This window comes from Amblyomma americanum, chromosome 1 (genome assembly GCF_052857255.1).
Source record: "Amblyomma americanum isolate KBUSLIRL-KWMA chromosome 1, ASM5285725v1, whole genome shotgun sequence".
Lineage (NCBI taxonomy): Eukaryota > Metazoa > Arthropoda > Arachnida > Ixodida > Ixodidae > Amblyomma > Amblyomma americanum.
In genome coordinates, this window is record NC_135497.1 from 150676601 (window position 1) to 150699528 (window position 22928).

The window sequence follows — 22928 nt, forward strand, 5'->3', positions numbered from 1 at the left end:
TGAATATACGCAACATCCTAATACTAATCCACTCTGAACTATAAAAACAAATATGAACTTTTAGCAATACTAGGAGTGCAGTGCAGATTACAAGTCACACATTTCCTGCTCTATTTCTACTACATGTAATAGGAATCAGTGGCCAAGAAAACTGCAAAAAACAATGTTAGTTCCATTTTGCGCACTGACAGTTAAACATCAGTAGAAAGGTGCAAACAACATGGTCAACAAAAAACTTTATTTAACCGTCTTGAAGTGTGCAGTGCAGTATTTTACTACACAGAAGTACATGGGTGTAGCCAGGTGAAAAATTTGTGATTACAAAGAACAAAATGAATAACCTTTTCCTTCAGCTCCACTGTTGCTCAGTGTGCTGATGTTGCAATATTAATAACACATGTGCAGGTCCTAGTTAATCAAAAATGTCAAAAAGCAACAAATAATTAACACAGCGAGAACGTGAGGCAGAACAAGGAATGCTCGCCTGCTATGTAAGATAAAAATGAAGTGATAATTATAATACACGTTTGCTTTGTCAATCAGTTAATTAATAATGCGCAACATAAACAGTAATTTGTGCTGTTAAGATTACAGGGTCATGAATACCTGTAATGTGCACGTAGCTATCACTTTAAAGGTGGCACTTCAAACAGGTTTTGGTGATTGCTCGCTTGAAATAGTGACTGACACTTGGGGCAGTTGTACTACTCTCGCAAGTACCAACAAAAGTGTGGAAAGTGGGTACTCATGTTAAATTGGATCCCGTGTTCATGCTAAGAACATGTTGACATGCTGCCCTCAATTCACATAACACGGTCAAGTTCACTTTTTGCTACTCCCACGGCGTTTCTTGCTTGACAAAGTTCCTTTCTTCGTGACAGATCGTGGCACAGTCTGCACAGCTGCTCTGACGGAGGAAGATGTTTGCCGCAAGCCTGAACATTTCCCAGAAGCTACCAGTGAGTTGGGCCTACTTATTGATTCACCACTAGCAATGCTTGTTGTGCATAAACTGCTTGGTACTTCATCATCAGACAACAGGAGCTCGTTAACAGCTTCAAATGATGAGTCCTCTTCAATGCCCAAGTCAAGCAGGCTCGGTGTGTACTGTACAACCTCATTACCTGCATTGAAAAGACAGGTGGGTCCGAAGGTGGAAGTGGCAATTTTTATCTTTGAAACACACATGGAAGCACAGCAAACAGGCGTTAGATATCTTATGCCTGTTCTAAATGTGAAAGCCAAGGAATGGTTTTTGGAAAGCATCTGCTGACAGATGAACAAATATCAGCCATTTGCTCAAGCTTGAATCAAAGAAGTAAAATCTAATTAAGTGCATCAATGAACTTATCGAATCATTTTCAAAAGAAATAAATATGGGAGTGTGCACGCTTTGCGGGCAGTAAAAAAGCTCACAAATTTTCCGATTAAAATTCAACTTATATTGAGTGAAAAGGTAAGGCAGCACATCAAATGACCATAGATGGGGAGGATGAATAGTCACAGGCAATGTGTGAGCAGTAGTGGTGATGGAAAGGACAAGCTGTGCCAGCCCTCTCTATTCCGGGGGGGGGGAGCAAGCATGTCGCAGGCACACCAAACCTCCTGAGGACGATGTCCCCAAATAGTACAAACATCCTCATGCCAAACAGGACGTTCTCAGGACCTTTCGCATGCATCATGGCAAAACATCCTCAAAAGGATGTCCCGAGTTCGTACGCTGCTGGACGACAAGATAAACATTTCTAAATGTCCTACAAACGCCCTCTCGCAGGACAATATTAAGGCATTGCACTAAATCAAGCCCGCTTTATCTCACACACATAAGGCTCTCATTACATAAAACTGCACATTTCATTAAATAAATCTGTGTGCAATAATGACATAAAGATGATGAATTTTTATGGCGCTAGGGCATCTGCGACCACAGCGGCATGGCACAAGGTTTTTTTTTTCTTATACTTGTGATGGGGTCAAAGACCTATTTCCTAAGCATTTCACCTTAAAGAAGCCAAGCACCAGGCAGGGGAAAGCTTGTACCCATTGTATCACCGGTGGGTACCCGGCAGCACTGGGGATTGAACCCCATGCCTACTGCATGTGAGGCGGATGCTCAAACGACTTGGCCACTGCTGCGGTCAATAATGACATAATGAACAGAATAATTCTGTCCCAGGAAATATGTCTTCAGGATATATCTTAAAATACATTTGATGTTTAACCAAGACCTATCCACTGCCTGTTTCTGCTGGGGTTGGACTTTTATTTTCGGCCCACAGTAGTTGTACTTGTCTCAGCAACTTTCCCACTGAGGTGGCAAAACTAAAATCCAGAGAGGGCTACAGCCGTCACTGCAAGAAAATACTGCACAAACAACAACCCATGACCACTGACAAAGGTAGTGATCAAACCAGCCAGTCTTGCTAAGCGTGGCCAAACTTTTGCGAAATAAGATTTTGTCAGAACCCAGCACAAAAGAAGGAAAAGAAAGCTTTTTCAAGATTCTTGTGAATGCATGCCCACAGTAAGCAAGCAAATGATAACATGAATTCTCTGTGCCAAATCATCATCTTATGCCCTCAAAACCGACCAAAAAGGTCCTCCATGGCAATTTTGGGGATTTTATGAGAATGTACTGAGGCTGGACAACAGGATCAGGCGAGGACTTGTTGAGGATCAGTAGAGGATGTCCTCAAGACAACACAACATCATAATAAATAAATTCTCAGGACGTCCTAAGGATGCAGTTGTCAGGCGAAGACTGTAAGCTTGAGTAACCAGCAACTTCCACAGTCTTTTCAAAATGCTTGTCGAAAGGGGAGGAAGTACAACAAAAATGCTGATGTACTGAGACATCGCTTGCTTGTTCAGTTGCTTACACAAGCATGCACATCCCACATAAACCAAACAATGCGGCACACAATATTCTGATCACAGCACTAGTTTGTTCCGACTGTCAATGCACGGTGGCGTAGGTGGAGCTCTTGAATTTTACTTTACCTCTACGTGACCTCACCATACCCTATGTCAGAGCACAGTGGAATGGCAGTGGCCCTACCATGTCACATTGTGGACCTTTGAACAAAGCTAGCAGTCTTAAGTGTACAAGTATAAGCAATATAAAAGGAAACACTTAGTTAGCACTTAAGACGCAAATTTAGTTTCCCTTCTGCACTGAACTTGAAAAAGTGTAAATGTGGAATAACTGCATAAAAGGCAAGGCAAATGGGAAAGAAAAAAAAATGCATTCTCCTCAGTTGCACACTAACAAGGCATTTCCTTTCATACAGCTTCTACCTGTCTTGTCTAGCTGTCAGTCAATTACCCCACACAGCAAGGGCTCACCAAGCAAAAGGGTTGCTGGCTAGGCCACTGACCCTCACACTTCTGGAACTTGGCAACATAGAGGCCACATATTTTTTCGGGTGCATGAAATGTATCAGAGAATAATAACTAGCAATAATAATAATAGAAATGTCATTTTGGTGGGCTTTAATATAGAAAAAGCTTGTTAATTCAGCCCCTATTAATTCAGAAATCCAGATAATTTGAACTGCCCGCTCGATCCTGGCCAACACCTGTGCGAGTCTAAGGCGTAGTATGCTCGTTAATTAGGACGCCATGGATCTCACCACAGGGTAATTCGAACGGGCTCACGAAGGGAGGCCGCATCCAGGTATGACCGTCACAGCAGATCGTCGAGCCCTACTCAAAACCTGAACTCAATGCTGCTTGCGCACCTCTGACACAGCGTGCAACAGCAGATGTGACGAACTGGCAGCTGCTCAGTCTGCAAGAACAGTCAACATCAGTCAGCCAACGGATGTTTCGGACGCCGACTAGCCCGTTGCTGGAATTCCCCCCACCTTTGTTTCTTTTCTTTTTGCTGCTTTGCTCAGTACTGCTAAGCGTTTCCTTCACTTCCATCCGCATGGTTCCATTCTTCTCAGCCGCCGCAACTGGGAGGCGGTGGTGGCGGTGGTGGTGTAAATGTACAAGCGAGATTAGCCTTACAGTGGCCTGTCGGCAATTGCACTGCCTGAGTCACTGATTTAAGTGATTGGGCTAAGTGTCACATTCACTACTGAAGTTTTTATAGGACACTGGCCACAAAAGGGCGCTCATCATGTGCCGTTCGCGGTTCATGCAATGAAGCCTTCTCACACGTGACTATAGTGAACTATAGTCAACTACATCCTTCTATAGTTCACTATAGTTTAGATCGACGTCATAGTGGCCACCATCCTTGGGTCCAGAAAGCACGGCAAAAGCCTGGCTGTTTTCCTAAACCGCTTATCGCCAACCTGTTACTTTTTATGGCAATACAGCAGAGGCTAGGCAGGGAAGAGGAGACAATCCTTCGTCCCCTGCTGTAGCAGCTGTGGGGAGTGGGTTGTTCGTTGTTCGGGCTAGGGGTGCGGAGGGGTGAATGGTATTTGGAGAAAGGGTGCGGAGTTACTAGTGCTAAGGAGTGACATTCCCCATGGCAAGGGACAAAGGACTGTTTCCTGCCTGGTTTCTGCTGCACCCAAAGAAGGTGCTGGTGATATCACATGAAAACTATCTGTAGCCGAATATCTCACTGCCCACCTCCATCACCCATACAACACCCGACAAGCGGAATCTGTCGGCGGCTTCAACACCAGTCAGCCCTCAACCAACCCAGGTGGTGACGCGGAGTGCTAATATTAAGTGACGACTGATTCTTGACCGAGCCTTGTTGCACATGGGGGCCTACACATCCAAGGGACTGGATGACATTCCTGCACTGGGGATAGTGAAGTGCTCTGGTGAAGGAACATGAGAGTGCCTAGGAGAGCTACTCACTGAAATTATAGAGGGGGACCTCACTTTTAATGAGTGGCTATGTGGGAGCATGAGCCCCATTCCCAAGCGAGAAGGCGACCACTCACACTTACGAGCGTACTCTACCGACTGTTCACATAGGTTGTGAAACAGCGGCTGTGTGCTTGGGCTTTCGAGAAGTTAGCAAGGAAAGCATCCTCTCCAGTGCACGTAACTCGTCGAAATAGCCAAAATTTGTTGGGCAACAGTGCCAAGGGTAACCGCATTTTCGAAATTCTAAAAACTGGTATGGATATTACTTACGGTAGGCTACACGCCTCTCAATAATTAACCAACCTAACAATAATAGTTTAAAAGTTAACTATTCAGTATTAGTTATCCAGCCTGATAGTTAGTACATCTCAGCTGTATTCTGACGTACTACACCGCTGGTAATGCTATGCCAAAAAAAAAGCGCTCTTCTAACTCAAGAAAGCCTATTTTTAAAAATTGTGTAAAGTCTTAGGTGAAAAACCCTATTGTGATATCACAGGTGGCCAGCAGGTGAAGAGCGATTAACCGCAATGGCATGACACATAATTGACACATACAAATGGCAGGAGGACCTCCTTTGAGAGGCATTTGCTGCTTCATTCTCAAGTTGTATCTGACTATAGTAGACGTGAACTTGTGAACTTTCTGGGCTCATTTTATTATGCACAATAACTGGCTTTGCAACGTGCCATGTTCTCATTTGGAAAAGATGAATTGAATTTATGCAACTGCAGCTTGCTTCAGTTTGCCCTCACATCAGCGAAAAGAGCATGTTTTCACTTTTCAGTGCAACTGAATTACCAAAATACACCACAACCACTTCTGCTTCAAATAATCTGTGCAGGCCATTGGGGTATCCTCACAGGGACTGAACTCCGAATATGAGTGCAGGCCTACAAATGCTTACATCACTTGCGCTTGTTTCCGATATGGAGAATAATACAATGGGTATGAAGACAGTAATATGTCAGTGCTACCAAAAATACAAGACTAGAACCATTTTACACCGGATGACAGTGGTTTATGGCATTAATGTTCTTCAACCAATGTGAATCCTAAAGACAATGCTTAGGGCAAGGAAGGAATAACCTTCCTGAGACTACAAATATGCAAGAAGTACTTTTTACCAAACTATAACTTTACATTCAAAGTTCATAAGCTAGTTTTCCTGTGATGCAACGTTATGCCTGGTTTTCAAGCCAATCTTACAAGCTGCACACTCAACAATATTCTTGAGCTCACTGGTGCAACAGCATGCAAACAGTTCACTTTACTATACACAAGTTATAGCGCCACAGCATGGGTGCTACCATATTTACAATATAAACTCATATTACAGCTGTTGCATGGGAAGCAGCTGGCAATGTTGCTAATTATATCTTGCTGCTGTTTCTTATCCTAGAACACTATGCTTACACAGAGTATGCAGTAGACAAAAAGAGAGGTTATGGCCACTTACCTATAGTGTCTGATGAAAATCTGCCCTCAGTATCCAAGTCCTGAAACAAAAAAACTCTTTATGCCTTTTGTACAGTTTCAAAATCTTACCCCCACTGAATTGCAAAAAACAATTCAAGTTACGAATAAAAATCATGTCTGCAGAACAATTTGCACATGCACATGTGCATGCATATGCAAAAATTCAAGAAAATTTTTAGGCTCTTGTCACTGAACCAAACTGTACTAAGGCTAAAATTAATGCCAGTGAACTGCCCAACTACAGCATGACAGCAGCATGGAGTATTAATAGCACGTAACCATAAAATGCTGCAAACAGCTCACTTCACTATAGTCGCCTTATAGCATGGCATCATGGGTGCCACCATATTTACTGCATAAACTAATGTAAGGGCCGCACTTTTTTTTTTTAACTAGGGTATAAATTCTGAAGGTGTGTTCATACACAAATTAAAAAACACGTATAAACGTATTTTTTTCTCAACTGTCTAGTCCAAAATGCAGTGCGGCCCATACACAGGTGCGGCCTTTGCACGAGATTATACGGTAGTCACATGACCTTTCCGCCATTGCCTTCTCATTTTGACAACTACGAGCACACTTGTGCCCTGCTACTAGGTGCTGTCTTGGCTCTTGCTATGGATAACAAGCTGGCGGACGGCACAAAAAGCTTGTGCGAATGTGCACAGTATGTTTTGGTGCTGAAAAATATTTGCAATAATAGGAGTAATTACTCATTAGAATCCACCCAAGTGCAGCCATGCCAAAAATATAAGACTATAAAGGAAAGCTATATAACTTTCATAGAAGCTTTGTAGATCAAGAAAAAAATCACCAGCAACTTAGCTTAGTTTGGCTAAAGTCGAATGAGATGTGCTAGCAATCCGTCGTTTGGCATTGGTAATGTCAGTTTGACATGATCTTCTAGTGCTAGTGCACTAAACTAAAAGGTAGTGGTGGGGGCGAGTTAGTACATAAGTTAGCCGCAGAGAAGCATAGCGATGAGGTAGGGACAAGTTCACATTCCCCCATCCAGTCCCTTCACAGCAGGAGCTTCTGACAGCTCCCTAAGGAGCCAGACTGAAACCATCTCGAGATAAACAGTTGATACCCACCCTCGTGCCCGCCTTATCCTTCTTCGGCACCCGCAACTTTTGGACCAGCAAAAAAATGCATTCTTGAGCAGTTTGGAGCAGTTATATTGTCTCGCCATACCCTCCTCTTTCCACAGTAACCATTCGCTGGCCGGGGATTCCTCCGCTTTCGCGATAACTTCCTCCTTCCACGATATACACCTTCTGGATGGTTTGTGTGGTAACCACCCTCCGATTCTGCCTTCCTACACTCTCGCCATATTTTCCTCCTTCTAGGGTAACTACCCTCTGGCTATTTCTCGTGGCAGCCACCCACCGGTTGCGACTTTATGCACTTGCCACACCCTCCTCCTTCCACTGCAAACATCCTCTGGTTGAGGATTCCTCTGCTCTAAGGATACCCTCCTCTTTCCACAGTAATCACCCTCCGGATGGTTCTGGTGGTAACCACCCATCAGTTACTCCGACGAACACTACGGCATACTGCTACTACTACAACGACGTGAAACACAGGAGTAGATTTTTAACAGGCTCTTAACAGTAGTTTCAAGCTCGTGTCTCCCTTACCGAAAAGGATGGGTTACCACTACTTTGAAGTTAATGGCGGTATAGCCTAGCCTCTGGGATCAGTGCTGAAAAACTGGTGTCGATGCACACATTTTACTTGCAAAATCGGCTCCCAATTGGAACACCCGTATTTAATTTTTTGTTATTTCTAGCTTCTAAAAGCTCCATTTTTGATGAGAGTGGTACCTTTGAGATCAGAATGTGGTACCCTATCTATAGAGGCCAACTTCAAGTGTCTTTTTAACCTAAAACAATGCTGGGTGAAAAGGAATGTGCTCATTATAGAATATAGTGAAATATTTTTTCTTCAGTTTCTGAAGTCTTGCAGATGAGAATAAAATATGGTTTACCGTGAGGTCATCTCCATAGGTTTCACACAAAGGTTTGCCTTGTTTCTAAAGTAAGAAATTGTGTGCAAGATGTGTGTGTCAAATGCGATGGAGGCATAAAATCACTTCCAAAAACGTTTTTGATGGCTACATGACTTCCACTGAGCTAAGCTGGGCTTTATGAGATCCAGTTTATTTGTCACCTCATTATTCCATACAGTCTGCCATTCATCCCTCAATCTACTGTGCACCCAATTCATTTATTAATTTTCTTTACTACATCGCTGCAACAGCGTGCAGTACATGTACCAGCTCTCTTATTACCATCCATGAGAAAGCTGGCAACATGGCTTGGGACCCAGCAGAACCTCATGGTATGTCAATAAGTAGTGACGTTTACTACTTTGTGTATGATATTTCGTATTAAATTCAAATTCCGGGGGCTTTTGAACAATTTCAGTTGATAATCACATCACATTCCTTAGAGTCCCCTCACTCCAGTACAAAAAATCGTTTTTCAAAATATGAAGCAGAAGTATTTAAAATTATCAAAAACCAGGAGACCGAAACCAGGTTTCGACCAAACAATGACGTCAAGAAAGACAATCTATGACGTCACGGATACTGTCACAAAACCTATCGTGTTCGCGTCCATTGGCTGAAATCACGGACAAGAGCTTGGGCCATTGTGTGTCTGAAATGACCAAAAGCCAGTTTGAAATTTTGTCCTTCAGCAAACACAGAGCTTGTAGCAACTGCCCTGCATCCAGTGGCGTCACACACGCAAGGTTGCCTGTAGAAATCTCCATGATTGAGACCATGAAATGAGAAATTTTAAAATTTTTGCTGCAACTAAACACTGCCACACTGCGAAACTTGGCACAAGCGACCAGAAAACTGTGCAGAATGTACTATGAAACTTTCAGTAAAATCAAGAGAAGGTAGAAAAAAACGCATTTCTGCAATATTGGCCCTTGAGCACGCTCATTGAATCAGAGTAGATAATGCTATTTTCAATGCTCTCATTTATTACTTTTCCTACTGGTACACAGATGGCATAACACTCAAAGTGATGCATACTGCGGAAATAATACCTTTTCCCATTTCTTTTGTACTACAGTCGAACACGACTATATTGAACTCAGTTAGATCGAATAATCCATTATATCAAATAATTTCTGAGCACCATAAAGCTACAATGTGAATGTGTAGGAAAATTTACGGCTATACCGTACAAAAATTAGCAGTCACATCTGATTGATCTAACTTCGGGCAACGCCGGGCGATTCTAGAAGCTGGCTTTCCCTCTACACATCTCAGGAGATTAGGTTTTCCGCATGGACCTGCAGGTGCTATTGGTGCTAAGGTGCTACGTAGTGCATGCAGACTGATGATGCCAAGAATTTTCCATGACATTGGTGGCGTGTGCATACCCAGCCAACCAGAATATGCGTTTTTAGGGAATTGCACCAGTTGTGCCCGCGTTGTCATGCAGTTCGCACATATTGTGCGTCATGCTGCCATCGGCAACTCCGCATAGTTTTCGTTGCCTCTGTGTGCCACGAAACAGCAGACCCTCCCGTTTTCAATGAAACTGGAAATTATCAAGCGAATTGAATGAAGTGAGAAGAAATATGAAATCGCCGCAGCGTACAAGATTCTAATAAGAACACTGAGCACCACTCTGAAGAACACTGAATAGGTTCGAGCTAAAGTGCAGAAGAGACCTGGCAGAAAAAGCAAGTCTCTGCGATGTTTACAGAAAACGCTTTTGGTTACAGTGACCTACAGATCCAATTGAAGAGAATGGACGACCCGCAAACTTTTTGCCAAGTGGCTGAAATCTTGGAACTACGACCTCTTGGGCCAAGATCACAATGTCTGCCTCATCATCACGGGCAATAGCTGTACCCACCGCTGCAGTACTAGCTTAACCAACATTGCACTTCACTTCCTGCCACCGAATGCTACGTCGGTGCTTCAGCTATTGGATCAGGGGATAATCCACACGGCGGAGGTTGGTCGAAGAAAATGTTAATTGAACAGCTCCTGCAGGACTCGAAGAATGGAAAAGACCTAAATATCGACCTCTTAGGCGCCCTGTTTATGCTGAGTGGGTCATGCAATCATGTCAATAACAAAACTATACAGAACTGCTTCCCACATTCTGGTCTCTGCTTTCCCAGAAAAGACGAAGGAACATTTCTCTGTCGAGTGAGCTCGACAAAGCCATCGCGGGTCTTGATGATGTATAGAATCAGTTGTCCGAATTTCCTGGTGCTATTTGAGATGGGGCAGCCATAAGCGACTCTGTCTCCACGAACGATGATGTTGAGACTGTGCGAGAGCTTGCAGGCAGAAACATTATTGTTGACGTCACGGATAACCAGGACTCGACTAATGCAAATTGTGAGGACTTCAGAAAACTTGTGCCCATATGCTTTGACATGCTCCGTGAGCTCATCATGATTTGTCGCTATTTTATGTCGATAGAGGGCTGCAGTTTTAGCCGTTCAGAGTCCATCGATAACACCGAAAAATGTTAGGCATGTGCGTGTAGTGTTTTTTTTTTTTGTTCGAAGCAAATTCAAAACAAATAGTAATTTCTTTGAATAATTTTGAAGCTAATATTTCAAATACTTCCGGCACACAATAAAGGTTGAATGGAATAATATGCATTTTCAGAATCGTGTTTTCAAACCCACAAGGCCATTACATGAAAAAAAGAGAGTGCACTGAAGTTCTGTCACACTCACTGAAGCTGTGTTGACTTTCCACAAAAATTGCAATCAGAAACTGGGGGAGCCTACCTACATGCAGTGCCGAAGTATCTGCTTGGTGTGAGACCTATATGTGGGACGCCCAACTGCTGCTCTTAATTGCGATTGCGTCGCCGCACAGCCGCTGCTTTTAAGCAGCGATTCCATGACACCTGCTAGACGTACGCACCGCACACCCAGAGCCATCCCACGTCAGGTGCAGGAAAGAACCACCCATCTCCATGTGTCTCATGCTAGCTACCCTTAATGCTCACGCTATCCTGCTCCTTATGTGAATTTTATGCGGAGAAGAGCGGCTGTTGCAGCTGCAGTCAGCTCAGAATCGTTCCGCGGAATTCGAGGCCGCGTATAGTCTGATAAGAAAGATTTAGCATAGCACAAGCAGCTTCCGTGGGGAGCCACTGCGCATGCGCAGGTTGCCCTGAGGACGCCACAAGGCGCTAGGTGCTGTCTGGCCCATCGGAACAAGCCAGTGCATGCACACTAGCAGCACGCAGAAGCAGATTGTGCCATGCTAAATCTCCCTCTTGATGCACGCCGCCGTGCCGGTTACAGTGCGTGCGTACCATGGGTAGCACAGTCGCAGACACCTAGAAGGTACAGATTTAGGCGCCATGCTTCCGCCTGCTCGCATCTGTTGCTGCAAGCATGCGCTTTAGCGCAGACTGGCTCCGGCATACACACGGGAGTGCAGGCACAAGGCACGGAGTCGGGGCTTTGGCTAAAAGTGCGCCGCATTGCCATCCCGGAGCAGGTATGCTGAACTGAAACCACACGCAGCAAGAGTTCCAGAAACGTAATTCATTCTAGACGAATACTGCGAGATTTCAAATACCAAAAATTCAGACTGAATCGAATATTGAATACAATACTATTCGATAGAATATTCAAAATTATTGAATAATCACACATGCCTAAAAAAACAATAAATTCACAACTATTTCACTTGGTAATCTGCATGCCAAGTGGCTATCACAGATACTTGTTTTTTTCCATCTCAATGAGTTTGTGTGTTGTTAAATTTATTGCTACTTTTATATCGAATTACACCCAATATTGAACTTGTAGGAGTTTTTTTGCGAGATCGATATACGCGGGTTCGAGTGTACAGCGCTTCTGACATGAATTTCTGTTTCTGAGCCTTCTGTAAAAATTGTGTATAGCTTGTACATATTTCTTTTAGTGTAATAACATGAGCTTGCTTTTTGTGAAAGTGTGCTAAGGTGAAGTCACATAAAATGAAAGCTCATTGATTTGAATTCCTGAATAATTCGAACCGTACAACTTGGCCCGTCCAAGCTCCATTGGAGTCCGTGTAAAACAGCCCGTTAATTCGAGCGTGAATGAGTTGTGCCACCAATAATTCGAACTACATGCTGCCGTGCCTAAGCGGCCTGGGCACGCGGTAAACCAAGAAACGCTCCTGTGAGGCTGCACAGCCTCTCTGGAGATGTAGAGAAGGCAAAATTGGCTTGCGAGGTGACCTGGTAAATGGAAGAGGGGGCTTTCTATCTCCAGCTTGTTTGTAGATGTTGGATCTCAAAGGCTTCAGTAACTTGCTGTGTTAGCTTTTAATGTTGAATGATGGATGGCATGACCAGAGACAAGATGCAAGACACATTGCAGCATCTCCAGTAGTGTGGATCAACGAAATCCCGATGTGTGCGGAACGAACCTTTTGCAGCTTTGGCTGACGTTTGCTCCGCATTTGTGTCTCGGTTTTCCAGTTCTCTTTGCACGCAATTGGTTGCAGCCGTAGCAGACAACCTATGCGGTTTGCCACGGACGACGGTGTAGCAACTTAGAAATGTCGTCCGTCTGCGGTAATTACCTTGCAAAATGCGTCAAGAGAAGATTGAAACCATGCGTGAAGTTGACGCCAGTGCGTTATCGGAACAGGATGTCGCCAAAAAGCACAGCATGCTCACTGGTTTCGCGGTTTGTAGCAAGTGCTGGGAAGGCTGGAAAACTGGGCAATGTAAGTACATGCGGCATTCCTGACGAATTTTGCTTTTTGACCTTAAAGGTCACTCAACCTCATGACTCGCCAGTGTAAATTTGCAAGGCACGAAGGTTGCACCATCATTTTGGTCGAAAAGCAGCTGCTGCAGGCCAGCTGCACGCCGCTCGATTTCCCAGCCTTGCGACCATGCTCAAAGCCAGTTGCACACCCTCCAGTGCGGTTCTCCGCTGTGCAAGTTCAGACATGCTGAAGTGTGCCTACCTCTTCGGTTTCAAAGGCGAAGAGGCCTTCCGATAATTTCGGGCTTTCGAACAGGTGTTGGCTGTTGCCTTCCAAGAAGAAAAGCTGAAGGTGATGGTGGAATACTTTAGAACAATAAGATAGGGTAATCTCACTACCAGACTGCTTCCCAAACGCAGTGCACCGTATGTTTGTTCACTTTCGTTACTTCAAACTTATGTTAATTCGAACTGCGCCAGCATCCCTGCAGAGTTCAAATTAACGAGGTTTAACTGTACAGTGAGAAGCCTGTACCATAGTGGCAGTGGATCGTGTCTTGAGTAGAGTAGAGCAGAAACATTTAGTAGTAAAATAAAGACGAAGTCATCTGCTGTGGTTGACGTCCTTAGTTAAGGACTCCAATGGCCACGGTTGTTTCTCTTGCCTGGGACACCAAGCTTGGGTTTAATGTAGAAGAAGGTTCTGGATGAACACTTTGTGACTACAGGGCACCAGAGATGTTTCAGTAGTGAACAGATATTTAGGACATAAGCATACACAAGTGCAGTTCTAATCTCCAGTGGAGTTTCACTTGCTTGCACATAAAGGCTGGCAACTGGGGACCTTCTGTATGCACCACATGACATGATGGAGCCATAGATTATGTACAGGGCCTAATCATTTTAAGTAGGAAGTTCTTGCTGAGCCATATATTATGCACTTGTAATCTAATGAAGAGCATACCAGAGAATGAGAGAAGTTTATGACATACCTCATCAGAGCCTCAACGTTTTTGGAGTACATTTAGAACACTGTAGGTTCAAGACGCTTTCTTCTGAAAGTCATTTTGTGAGGCAGAAATGTATCTTAACAAAAGTAATGCCTAAAAATTTGTGCCCTTGTTTTACTGGTAGTTCAGTTTCATTTATGTGCAGAGTGAGGTCAGTCTTTAACCCTCTTTTGAGTAAGAACAGAGGAGCCACTGTTTTTTCTGGGGAAAACTTAAATCCATTTCTGTCAGCCCAAGTAGCAAGTTTGTTTACTGTCATTTGTATTTGGCTCTCGCACCTTGATATACTGGAAGATGTGCATGCAATTTGGAGCTCATGTGCATATGCTTAAAGCCCTTCGTCTTGCCCAATTTTACCTGACTTTTGCACCCCGAACACATTTCTTAAACATTGGCTTATACCCGATTTCTCCCCGAGAATGCCCTTTCTAAGCAAGCACAAGGGAATGAGGGGCTTGTTCAGATAAACATGTGTGAAAGAGTATAGAGAACGTATGTTTTCCTGAACAAAACTGTGAAGACACCGCACGAAAATTAGTGGATAATCTGTGCATATTCCTGAGGACTGCTCATTAAATTCGTCATCTTAAACCTCTCCTATGCTTATTATTCATGAAGTCACTTAATTTGAGGATATGTTCAAAGGGTAACATTTAGAATCGAAACACAAAAACGAGGCATCTATTCGGCATCATGTATCAACCGCTATCTATGCTAATGTCCTGCTCCAGGGCTCCTGCTTGTTTAAAATAGCCTCTGTGGTGTTTAATGACTGCTTTCGTAGTGCATAAAGCAGACAGGTCTTGCATATGCGTGAAATTCTGCATAGGAGATCGACAGGTTATTCGATGAAATTATTACAATACGTGAGAAAAAATCTAATTGTGTGAACAGCGTTTTACTGCGTAACCTTTCACTTCTGTGTTGTTTGTGAAATACTAAGTAAAAAATCATTTTTGTTACCCGCATAAACGAACACTTATAGTAAACAGTGTTATGCTGCAAAAAAGGACCTTAAAAAACCCAAATTATGGAAACTTTTGCTTGTTTGTACACAAACTTGAATTTTAAAAATGTCTCTCGGTTTTTACCCACAGAATTCTGGAAAAAATAAAACCCAAAAACGAAGTGCCCCACATATACTAAATACATAATGACCTTCGGAATGATTTTTGCTACGGAATTCATTTTCACTATGAGTGCAGTGCTTAACGCATACCCTGGTGTACACTATTTTCTTGGAGAAAGTTCAGTGATAGGGTTACACCCAAGCACACGTGGAATGAATGGTGAGTCAGGAAGACATCCAAGCAGTTCAGCTGTCTAAAACTCTCTCTCCTAGGCAGAGTTGTACATAATGGGTTTCTTGGTTTTGTTGAAGAGCAGTTTACAACCACAGCTGTTGCAATGGTATGCCAAGGAACCATCGGATTTATTTTTCCCGTTCAAATTGTGTTCTTGGGCCCTATCTTTACAGCATCTTCCCGTTTGTCTATTGTGAACACTAATGCAGGTGAGGGGGATCTTATAGATACGTTTGCTCCTGCATTTTGTGCATTTGGTGACGTGCTTCTCAGAGCATGATTCGTGCTTTCGATCACCAAGCATTGCACAGACTTTGCCAAGCTTGTACAAGGCAGAAAAAACCACGTTGATGTGATACATATTTGCCAACTTCTTAATATTGTGCCAAGCCCGTGGAAACATGGAATAACCTGGCTATTCACTTTGTGCTTTGCTTTTCTGTCTCTGTTGTTTTGCAGAGCATGCTTTCACAAATGCTGGAAATAAATGCACCTGGAAAACCAGCACTTGGATGAAAAGTAAAGCAATAGTAATTGATTATTGTTCTCTAATTATTTAGTTACTTTCCTGGACAGTAACTGACCACTGTAATCAGTTACATTTCAAATGGAGTAATTGTAATTGTAGTCGGTTACTTATTTTCTCTAACGTGTACAAGACTACTCCTAGACCATACAGGATGCTGAACCTCAAAGTGGTGTCATGTGCCTTCTCAGGATCGCAGATGACTGAAAGACAGTGCTCTTTATGTATGAATGTCTCCTGGACGCTATTTTCAAGGCAGACTAGATTACGAGGTGTTAGAAAAGTAATGAGACTGATCTTTTTTCTAACCATGAATTTTATTCTTTTTACACATCAAAATTGTCCCTTTCAAAACAGTTCCCTTCTGCATTTACACCGCCACAGAGCTGTTTCCCGTCTTCATAGCAGTTATGGAATGTTTCAGCTCATCTGTTACACTCTTCTGGATATTATCCAGAGTACCGAAGTGATGCCCTTTCAAGTGGGTTTTGAAACGGGAGAATAAAAAGAAGTCGCAGGGACTAAGACCTGGCAAATAGGGGGGCTGAGGAACCACAGGAATGCTATCTCTTAACAAAAAATCATTGATGGATATTGCCATGCGACAAGGTGAATTGTCGTGGTGAAGCATCCATGTCCATTCAATGTCTGGTCACACAAGTGCCACCCGTTTCGTGAGTCTTTCAAGGACTTCACGATAAAAAGTTTGACTGAGAGTTTGTCCTGGAGGCACAATTTCCTTGTGGACGATCCCCCAACTGTCAAGAAAAAAAAATGAGCATTGATTTAATTTCCGATTTGCTCAATCTTGCTTTCTATGGACGGGGAGATTTTGTAGTATGGCACTCCCGACTTTGGCATTTGTCTGGTGATCAAAACTCAACAAAATTCACCATTCGTCACTTGTTATAACAAGACTAAAGAATTCTGGCTCCCTTTCAAGGCACTACAGAAGATCAAGACACACATCTTTTCTATTGTTCTTCTGCTCTGTCATGAGGGTCTTTGAAACCACCTTTGCAAATACTTTTCGCATATCCAAATCCTGTGTTAAGATTTGATAGACAGTAAAACGTTCAAATTCAACTCATGACTCATCATTCTCACCATCAGTAGACGATCTGTCCTTACAAGACACTTCACTCTTTTCACATTTGTCATCCATTCATGAGGTTGAAGGTCGTCCCGCACGAGCTTCGTCATCCACTTCTTCTCGGCCTGCTAAAAAGCACTTGTGCCATCTGAACACTTGTGCCCTGGAGAGGGAATGTTCTTCATAAGCCTTTTTCAACTCTTCACAGGTCACAGTAGCAGTTTCGCCAAGCTTCACACAAAACTTGATGGTACAGCATTGCGCATACTTGTGCCGGTTCTTATTCATAAAGCACTTGACAGACACGACTTCACTTCAGACACTCTCAATATTCATGTAGCAACTGCAGCAAGTTTAAACTGGTGCTGAGTCATGGGTACGATCCAGCCTAACTGCAGTGTGAAGGGGGTGACACCAGCGTTGTTGGTTCACATACAGTGTTGCCAGTCTCATTACTTTTCTAGCACACCTCGTATATCTATTGTCGAGCATGCTTTTTTGAGTACAGATTGGTGTATATTGAGGAGTTGACAGCAAATGTTAGTCCAAAATTTAACACTCTTAAATGAGTTTGCAAGGCAGGCTTGTACAGTTAAACCGGGATATGATGAAACTGAGAAAAGCCCGCAAGTTCTCTTACGTGCAGATTTTTGTTACCTGCAGTTTTCGCGTGAAGACCTGGAAGGACAATGTAGAATGGAAACAAAAGCAAATGCAAATGTAGGTGAAGAGTAGAATCCCGTTACTGAAATTCATAAACATAGAGAAACATTTCGCAATCACACTGATAATGTGACCGCATCTGGCACCATCTCCGTTGCGACTCCCACAACATCACTATGAGTGGGGTGAGGAGAGTGGGAAATACCTGCCTCTTCCAGCATGTCCCCCTTCTCAGTCAGCCTCACTGCCCTAGAAAGTAGACTCGCTTTCGCCTTGCAGAAACAGAGCTCTTCGCCATCCATGCTCCTGCCATGTGTACTGTGTCTGCGCCGGAAGCACACGAGCAACCGAGCGGCGACGATGGGCACACACTGCTCATACGAAGCCTTCTAGCTATGCCCTATTGTTTTGAGCTGCTTTTGAAGATCAACTGTTGTACTGCTATTTGGTGTAACATTACAAAAGCGAAAGCAGTGTAGACTGCTGCATTTGCCAAGGAGAGGCCCAATAGCGCTAGAGCATGGTGCATTGGGTCAATTGCGTTCGCTTGGCGCGGTGCCAGATAATTCCTCTCACGATGGTTAGTGTTTCATCGTCATAAAAGATTCGTGTGGCTCAGCCATCGAGTATCACAGCAGTAACTAATAGACAGTTGTTGCAGCATTTTCGTAACAAGATCAACCATTGTATCGCCTTTCATTACATGCAATTCACAAACACACATGCTTCAATGGGGCAGCATTGGAAATTGGGAAACTGTGAGAAATTTCCTGCATGGCAGTTCATTACATTTAGATTTAACTATATTGTGTACACCACGAACATGCAGGAACAAAATAAGTAGCACAAAAACTTACCCCCAAGCAAGATGTCAATGGATCTTCAGAGGAAAACAACTGAAAAATCAATAAAAAATAATAAAGCACCTCACATGATTATTAAAAGAATGAAATAATATACTTCCTGCAATACAAATAATAGCTTTAAGTACATGAAAGCATTCACAAATGTGCCACACTAAGGTAAAACAGGGTAGAAATTTGAAAGGTTTCTCTTTGAAGAAAAAAAGTACTGCACGAATGAGACACAATAGGAAAATGAGGAAGAAAAACAACAACACAGGCACAGACTTCCAACTGTTCATTCGAGACCTAAAGGCAAACGCTATATAAGGGATGAACCTGGGCGCATAACCATCACTGTCATTCACACAAGACCTGATTAAAAACTAGACCACATTGATGAAATTTTTACGCTTCAGATTCTGTACCACATGATGTCCTGTTTGACGCAATCCGCCAAAAAGTACAAGACAAGAAAGTGGGGAAATAGGCTTTAAGAATAAGGCAGGGGTCAGCACAGAGCATTTTCTTGAGTTGTTAAAATTTTACCTTAGCTCCACTGTCATTGAATTTAAAAGGCAAACATTTTCTGCAAAAAGCTGGAATTTGCATACGGTCATCTGTAGCCCCTGTCCTCTATGATATTTACCTGTCAGCGGTTGACCAGCGCATTCAAAAAAGATTGTCCAGTCACAAGGTTTTGCGTGTTTTCCGGTACGCTGATGGATACCTTGTTATACTTAACTTGTCCCCAGAAGATAATGTTGATGAGGTGGTGACTCATATTCTAGGGATATTTGACACCTCCTCCCAGAGCCTAATCTTCACCCATGAGTTAGCTAACGACAACAGACTGCAGTACCTTGATCTTGAACTCGAATTTGCCTCTTAGCACATCTGCTGGTCATACAGTCCGGGAACCAAAAAGAACCCATTGCCGTTTGAAAGCGCATGTTCTAAGCTCGTAAAATGTGCCAGCGTAATCTTAGCCTTCCAGTCTGCTCTAGAAAAATCATGCAACTACAAAATAGAAGAAAGCTTTAGCCAGCAAGTTCAACGTTTCCACGCAGCTGGTTTTCCGCCCCACCTCATCACCGTAGCGAGTGAAAGCCTAATACAGAAGCTTAAAGCCCATAAAAAGAATGAAAAGGACAAGGAAAAGCCACTGCAGGTGATGCCTTACATACACCGGGTATCCCACAACATCAAAAAAAGTGGAAAACCGATATGGTGTCAGGATGGTTTTTTTCGGCACCGATTAAGCTGAGCAGCGTCTGCCCTTTGATCTTGACAGAAAAGAGGATCAGGCCGCAATGCTATACCAATCACGAAAAGAAGTTCACAAAGTGCGATTCAGGCCTTGTCTACAAAATTCCCCTCACATGCGGTAGAGTTTTCATTGGGCAGACTAGTAGGTGTTTTAATGAACGGGCACGCGAACATAACTTGGCAGTGAAGAACAATATGGGAGGTCATCTGGCACATCATTGTAAGAACTGTAACGGGAAGGGTAAAGGCAAGAAAAAAGTGCCCTGCACCCCAGTTTTGCGCAACACTACCTTTTTGTTTAAATCAAGAGATAAGACGGAAAGGGAGGTGGTCGAAGCCTATCACATCGTAAAAAAGGGTGAAAAATGTGTCAGCACTCCGTCTATTTCGCTTTCACTGAGTGAAATCCCGTTTTTAGAAGGCCACCTATAATTTTATCATTTGTGTCCTAATTTTGTTCCTACGATGCACTTCAATGCTGGAAATATAGTTTCTGGTTTTATGCTCACCTTTACTCTTTGTTGTTTCCATGCTCTCATGCCAGTTTTTAAATAAGTCACACAATGATTTTACTGCGTTTCATAATTTTTTTTTCCTCTTGTTGTCTGTTGGGTCACGTGCATTGTCAGTTCGCGTATTTTTCACCTTCTTTGTTCAGGTTAATTGTTAGGTTCCTTACTTGTTTTTGGTCGTTTTCTTGACATGGAGTGTCTGGGGACATGCTGACTGAGTGCTCGGTGGTTTATCGGCCCTTCTGCAATGTGAAAATTTGATCACTGTGGTCTAGATTTTAATCAGGTCTTGTGTGAATGACAGTGATGGCTATGCACCTAGGTTCGTCCCTTATATAGCGTTTGCCTTTCGGTCTCGAATGAACAGCTGGAAATATGGGCCTGTGTTGTCGTTTTTATTCCTCGTTCTATTGTCGTCTCATTCGCGCAGTACTAATCTTTTTTCTGCAATGAACCAACTAGCCCGCAAGAACGTTCTACTTCTCTTTGAAGTATGCAGTGAAGGGAAAGTCATGAACATCCTGCTACAGATATTTCAGAAGGAAAAATACAATTTGGAACAACTATTTCGCATGATATCGTAAAATCCCATTGCCACAGCGTTTTGAAGCACATTTTGTAACGAAAAAAATTATTTTAAAAAATTTTAGTTTTGCAGCATGAGTTCGAGGCTCTAAAATAAACCAGCAATATGAACTTTTGCTCAACATAAATATGGCCCTCTTGACTGAAAGCAGAAAAACCTGAATGTACCTCACAGTATACAATACACACAACAAAAATGTAAAAGCTTACAAGCATAGGTAAACACTGCCAAGAAAATAAGAATGCAACAAAGAATTTTTCAACTGCAAGCATTAGTAACATAACTTTCCCTGCCTTTCTTCATACCTTTTTCTTTTATACTATCTCACAGATACTTGCAGCCATAGCCTCTCTCCAGCTTGAGTCTAAATTCCTTGGCCGCTTTTAAGTCAATGAGGTTTTTCAGCTTCACACTATGTATGGTGAGCCATTTACAAAGAAATCCAGGGCATGCATTCTGCCTCACCCCCTTCCTTCCATTGGTGATAGCCTTCACATATGCAACTGAACATCTGCACACGCAGTGTTTTTGATGGACATGCCTGAAAATTTTCACAGTAACCAACTAAGAAAACAAAAGAGAGAGAAGGAAAGTGCAGTGTCTACATCATGGACAGGCCTCAGCTACAGGAGGGTAAATGCTTTGCCCTAGATACAATAAAGAATTTACAGTGCTTTTAAAATGGTGCGAACTGGTAAAAATTCAGTCAAATTGCAACATTAAAACATAAAGAGAACATATAAGTCAGTTTAGAAAAAGTGCTGATTGAATAAAAACACACCTAAAAGATAATTCTGGAAGCACATCAAATGAAATGCCAAGGCTACTATATCCATTGCATCGATCATGGTCAGGAATGATTTTGTGCATGGAAATATTGGCAGAGTGGAGTGTTTTAATCAGCTCTTCAGCCTGGATTTTCTCCTGAGGTAGAAAGTGGTGACAGTGAAGGAAGAGATGATCACCGAGACATGGATGACATTGGAATATTAATATGCATGTCAGTGACTGAGGCCCTGATGGCTTAAACAGCTTCCACGAGTCTTGTGCCTGATCTCATGCACATATCTGAAAGACCTTTTGACAAGCTAAAGAGAGGAAATGACCTCAACAGAATACAAGGGTGTTTTTTGGAATTCCACCTCACCTGACAAACAGTACAGGCCCATGCTCATCTTTGTGATAACAGAGGTGCACCCGCATACTATTTATTGTGCACGCTATACAGGGTGTTTCGCGTAACATGAGCCAAGAATTAAAAAAAGCCGGAAAACCACAGCTGTATGAAACCAGCCACAAGCAACATATGATTTGCCATCATGTGGCACTCCTCAGAGTAATTTTTTATATTCCGTCTAACTAGTTAAGTAACTAAAAAAATTATGCAATACTTTCAATATTCACTTTAGAGCCAAGTGCACTTCGTTAGGTTGTAGATGGGGTCAGAAACAACAGATCCAGTTTTTATGGCAACGTATTTCCTGCGTGGCCCCTTTTTTTGCTGTGCTTTAAAGAAAGCCCAAGAAATATATTTTTTTTAATGCGTAACTGCGCTCATGAGCTACCATGTGCAGTGCTCCCAGCTGTGCTCTGAATGCAAAAAAATGTGCATCTTGACTGTGCCCAAGTGAGCGGCTGCAGCTCAGTTCCGACAGGCTGCACAATGATGCAAATAAAGAAAATGAAGGCTGCCTTGAACAATGCGACTTTCCCATCTTTTTCTGTATTGGGTGTTGGATATTGGGTGTCGCATGCCTGCCTATCACTTGTTACAGATCCCAGACTGCGCTTCCCATGTTGCAAAAAAAACGAGCTACACTTTCAAGACTATGGTGATAGCAGCATCGGCCGATTAGTTCTTGGCGGTGAGTGCACATGCTTCATTCGTTAAACATACTGCAGGCAGTACTACAATACGGTAGTGCAAGATTGCAAACCCATTTTTTTTTTCACATTTTGAGGGCTTCCTTAAAATGCTAGAAAAAAGACCACACAGGAGATATTGCTACAAAAAACTGGATCTGTTCTTTCTTGACCCCCTCTACAACTTAACAAAATGCACTTGACCCTAAAATGAATATTAAACATTTTGCA

At 42.8% G+C, this 22928-nt stretch overlaps 1 protein-coding gene across 12 annotated transcripts in view; it reads right to left on the reverse strand.

Moving 5' to 3' along the window:
- Window positions 1-219: 219 nt before the first annotated feature.
- Window positions 220-22928, reverse strand: part of LOC144113933 (heat shock factor protein-like) — a 72053-nt gene continuing 49344 nt past the window's right edge. For 3 of the 12 annotated variants that reach the window (XM_077647336.1, XM_077647334.1, XM_077647335.1), the window contains exons 9-11: window positions 18483-18521; window positions 6299-6338; window positions 220-1124 (exon numbers count right to left, since the gene is read on the reverse strand). In XM_077647336.1, coding sequence (XP_077503462.1) covers window positions 823-1124; window positions 6299-6338; window positions 18483-18521 — 381 coding nt within the window. In that variant the 3' untranslated portion in view covers window positions 220-822. Of the gene's footprint in view, window positions 1125-6298; window positions 6339-16167; window positions 16628-16976; window positions 17126-18482; window positions 18522-20415; window positions 20491-22928 lie in introns of those variants that run through there. The other 9 variants (XR_013310918.1, XR_013310915.1, XR_013310917.1 and 6 more) reach the window with 4 other exon arrangements.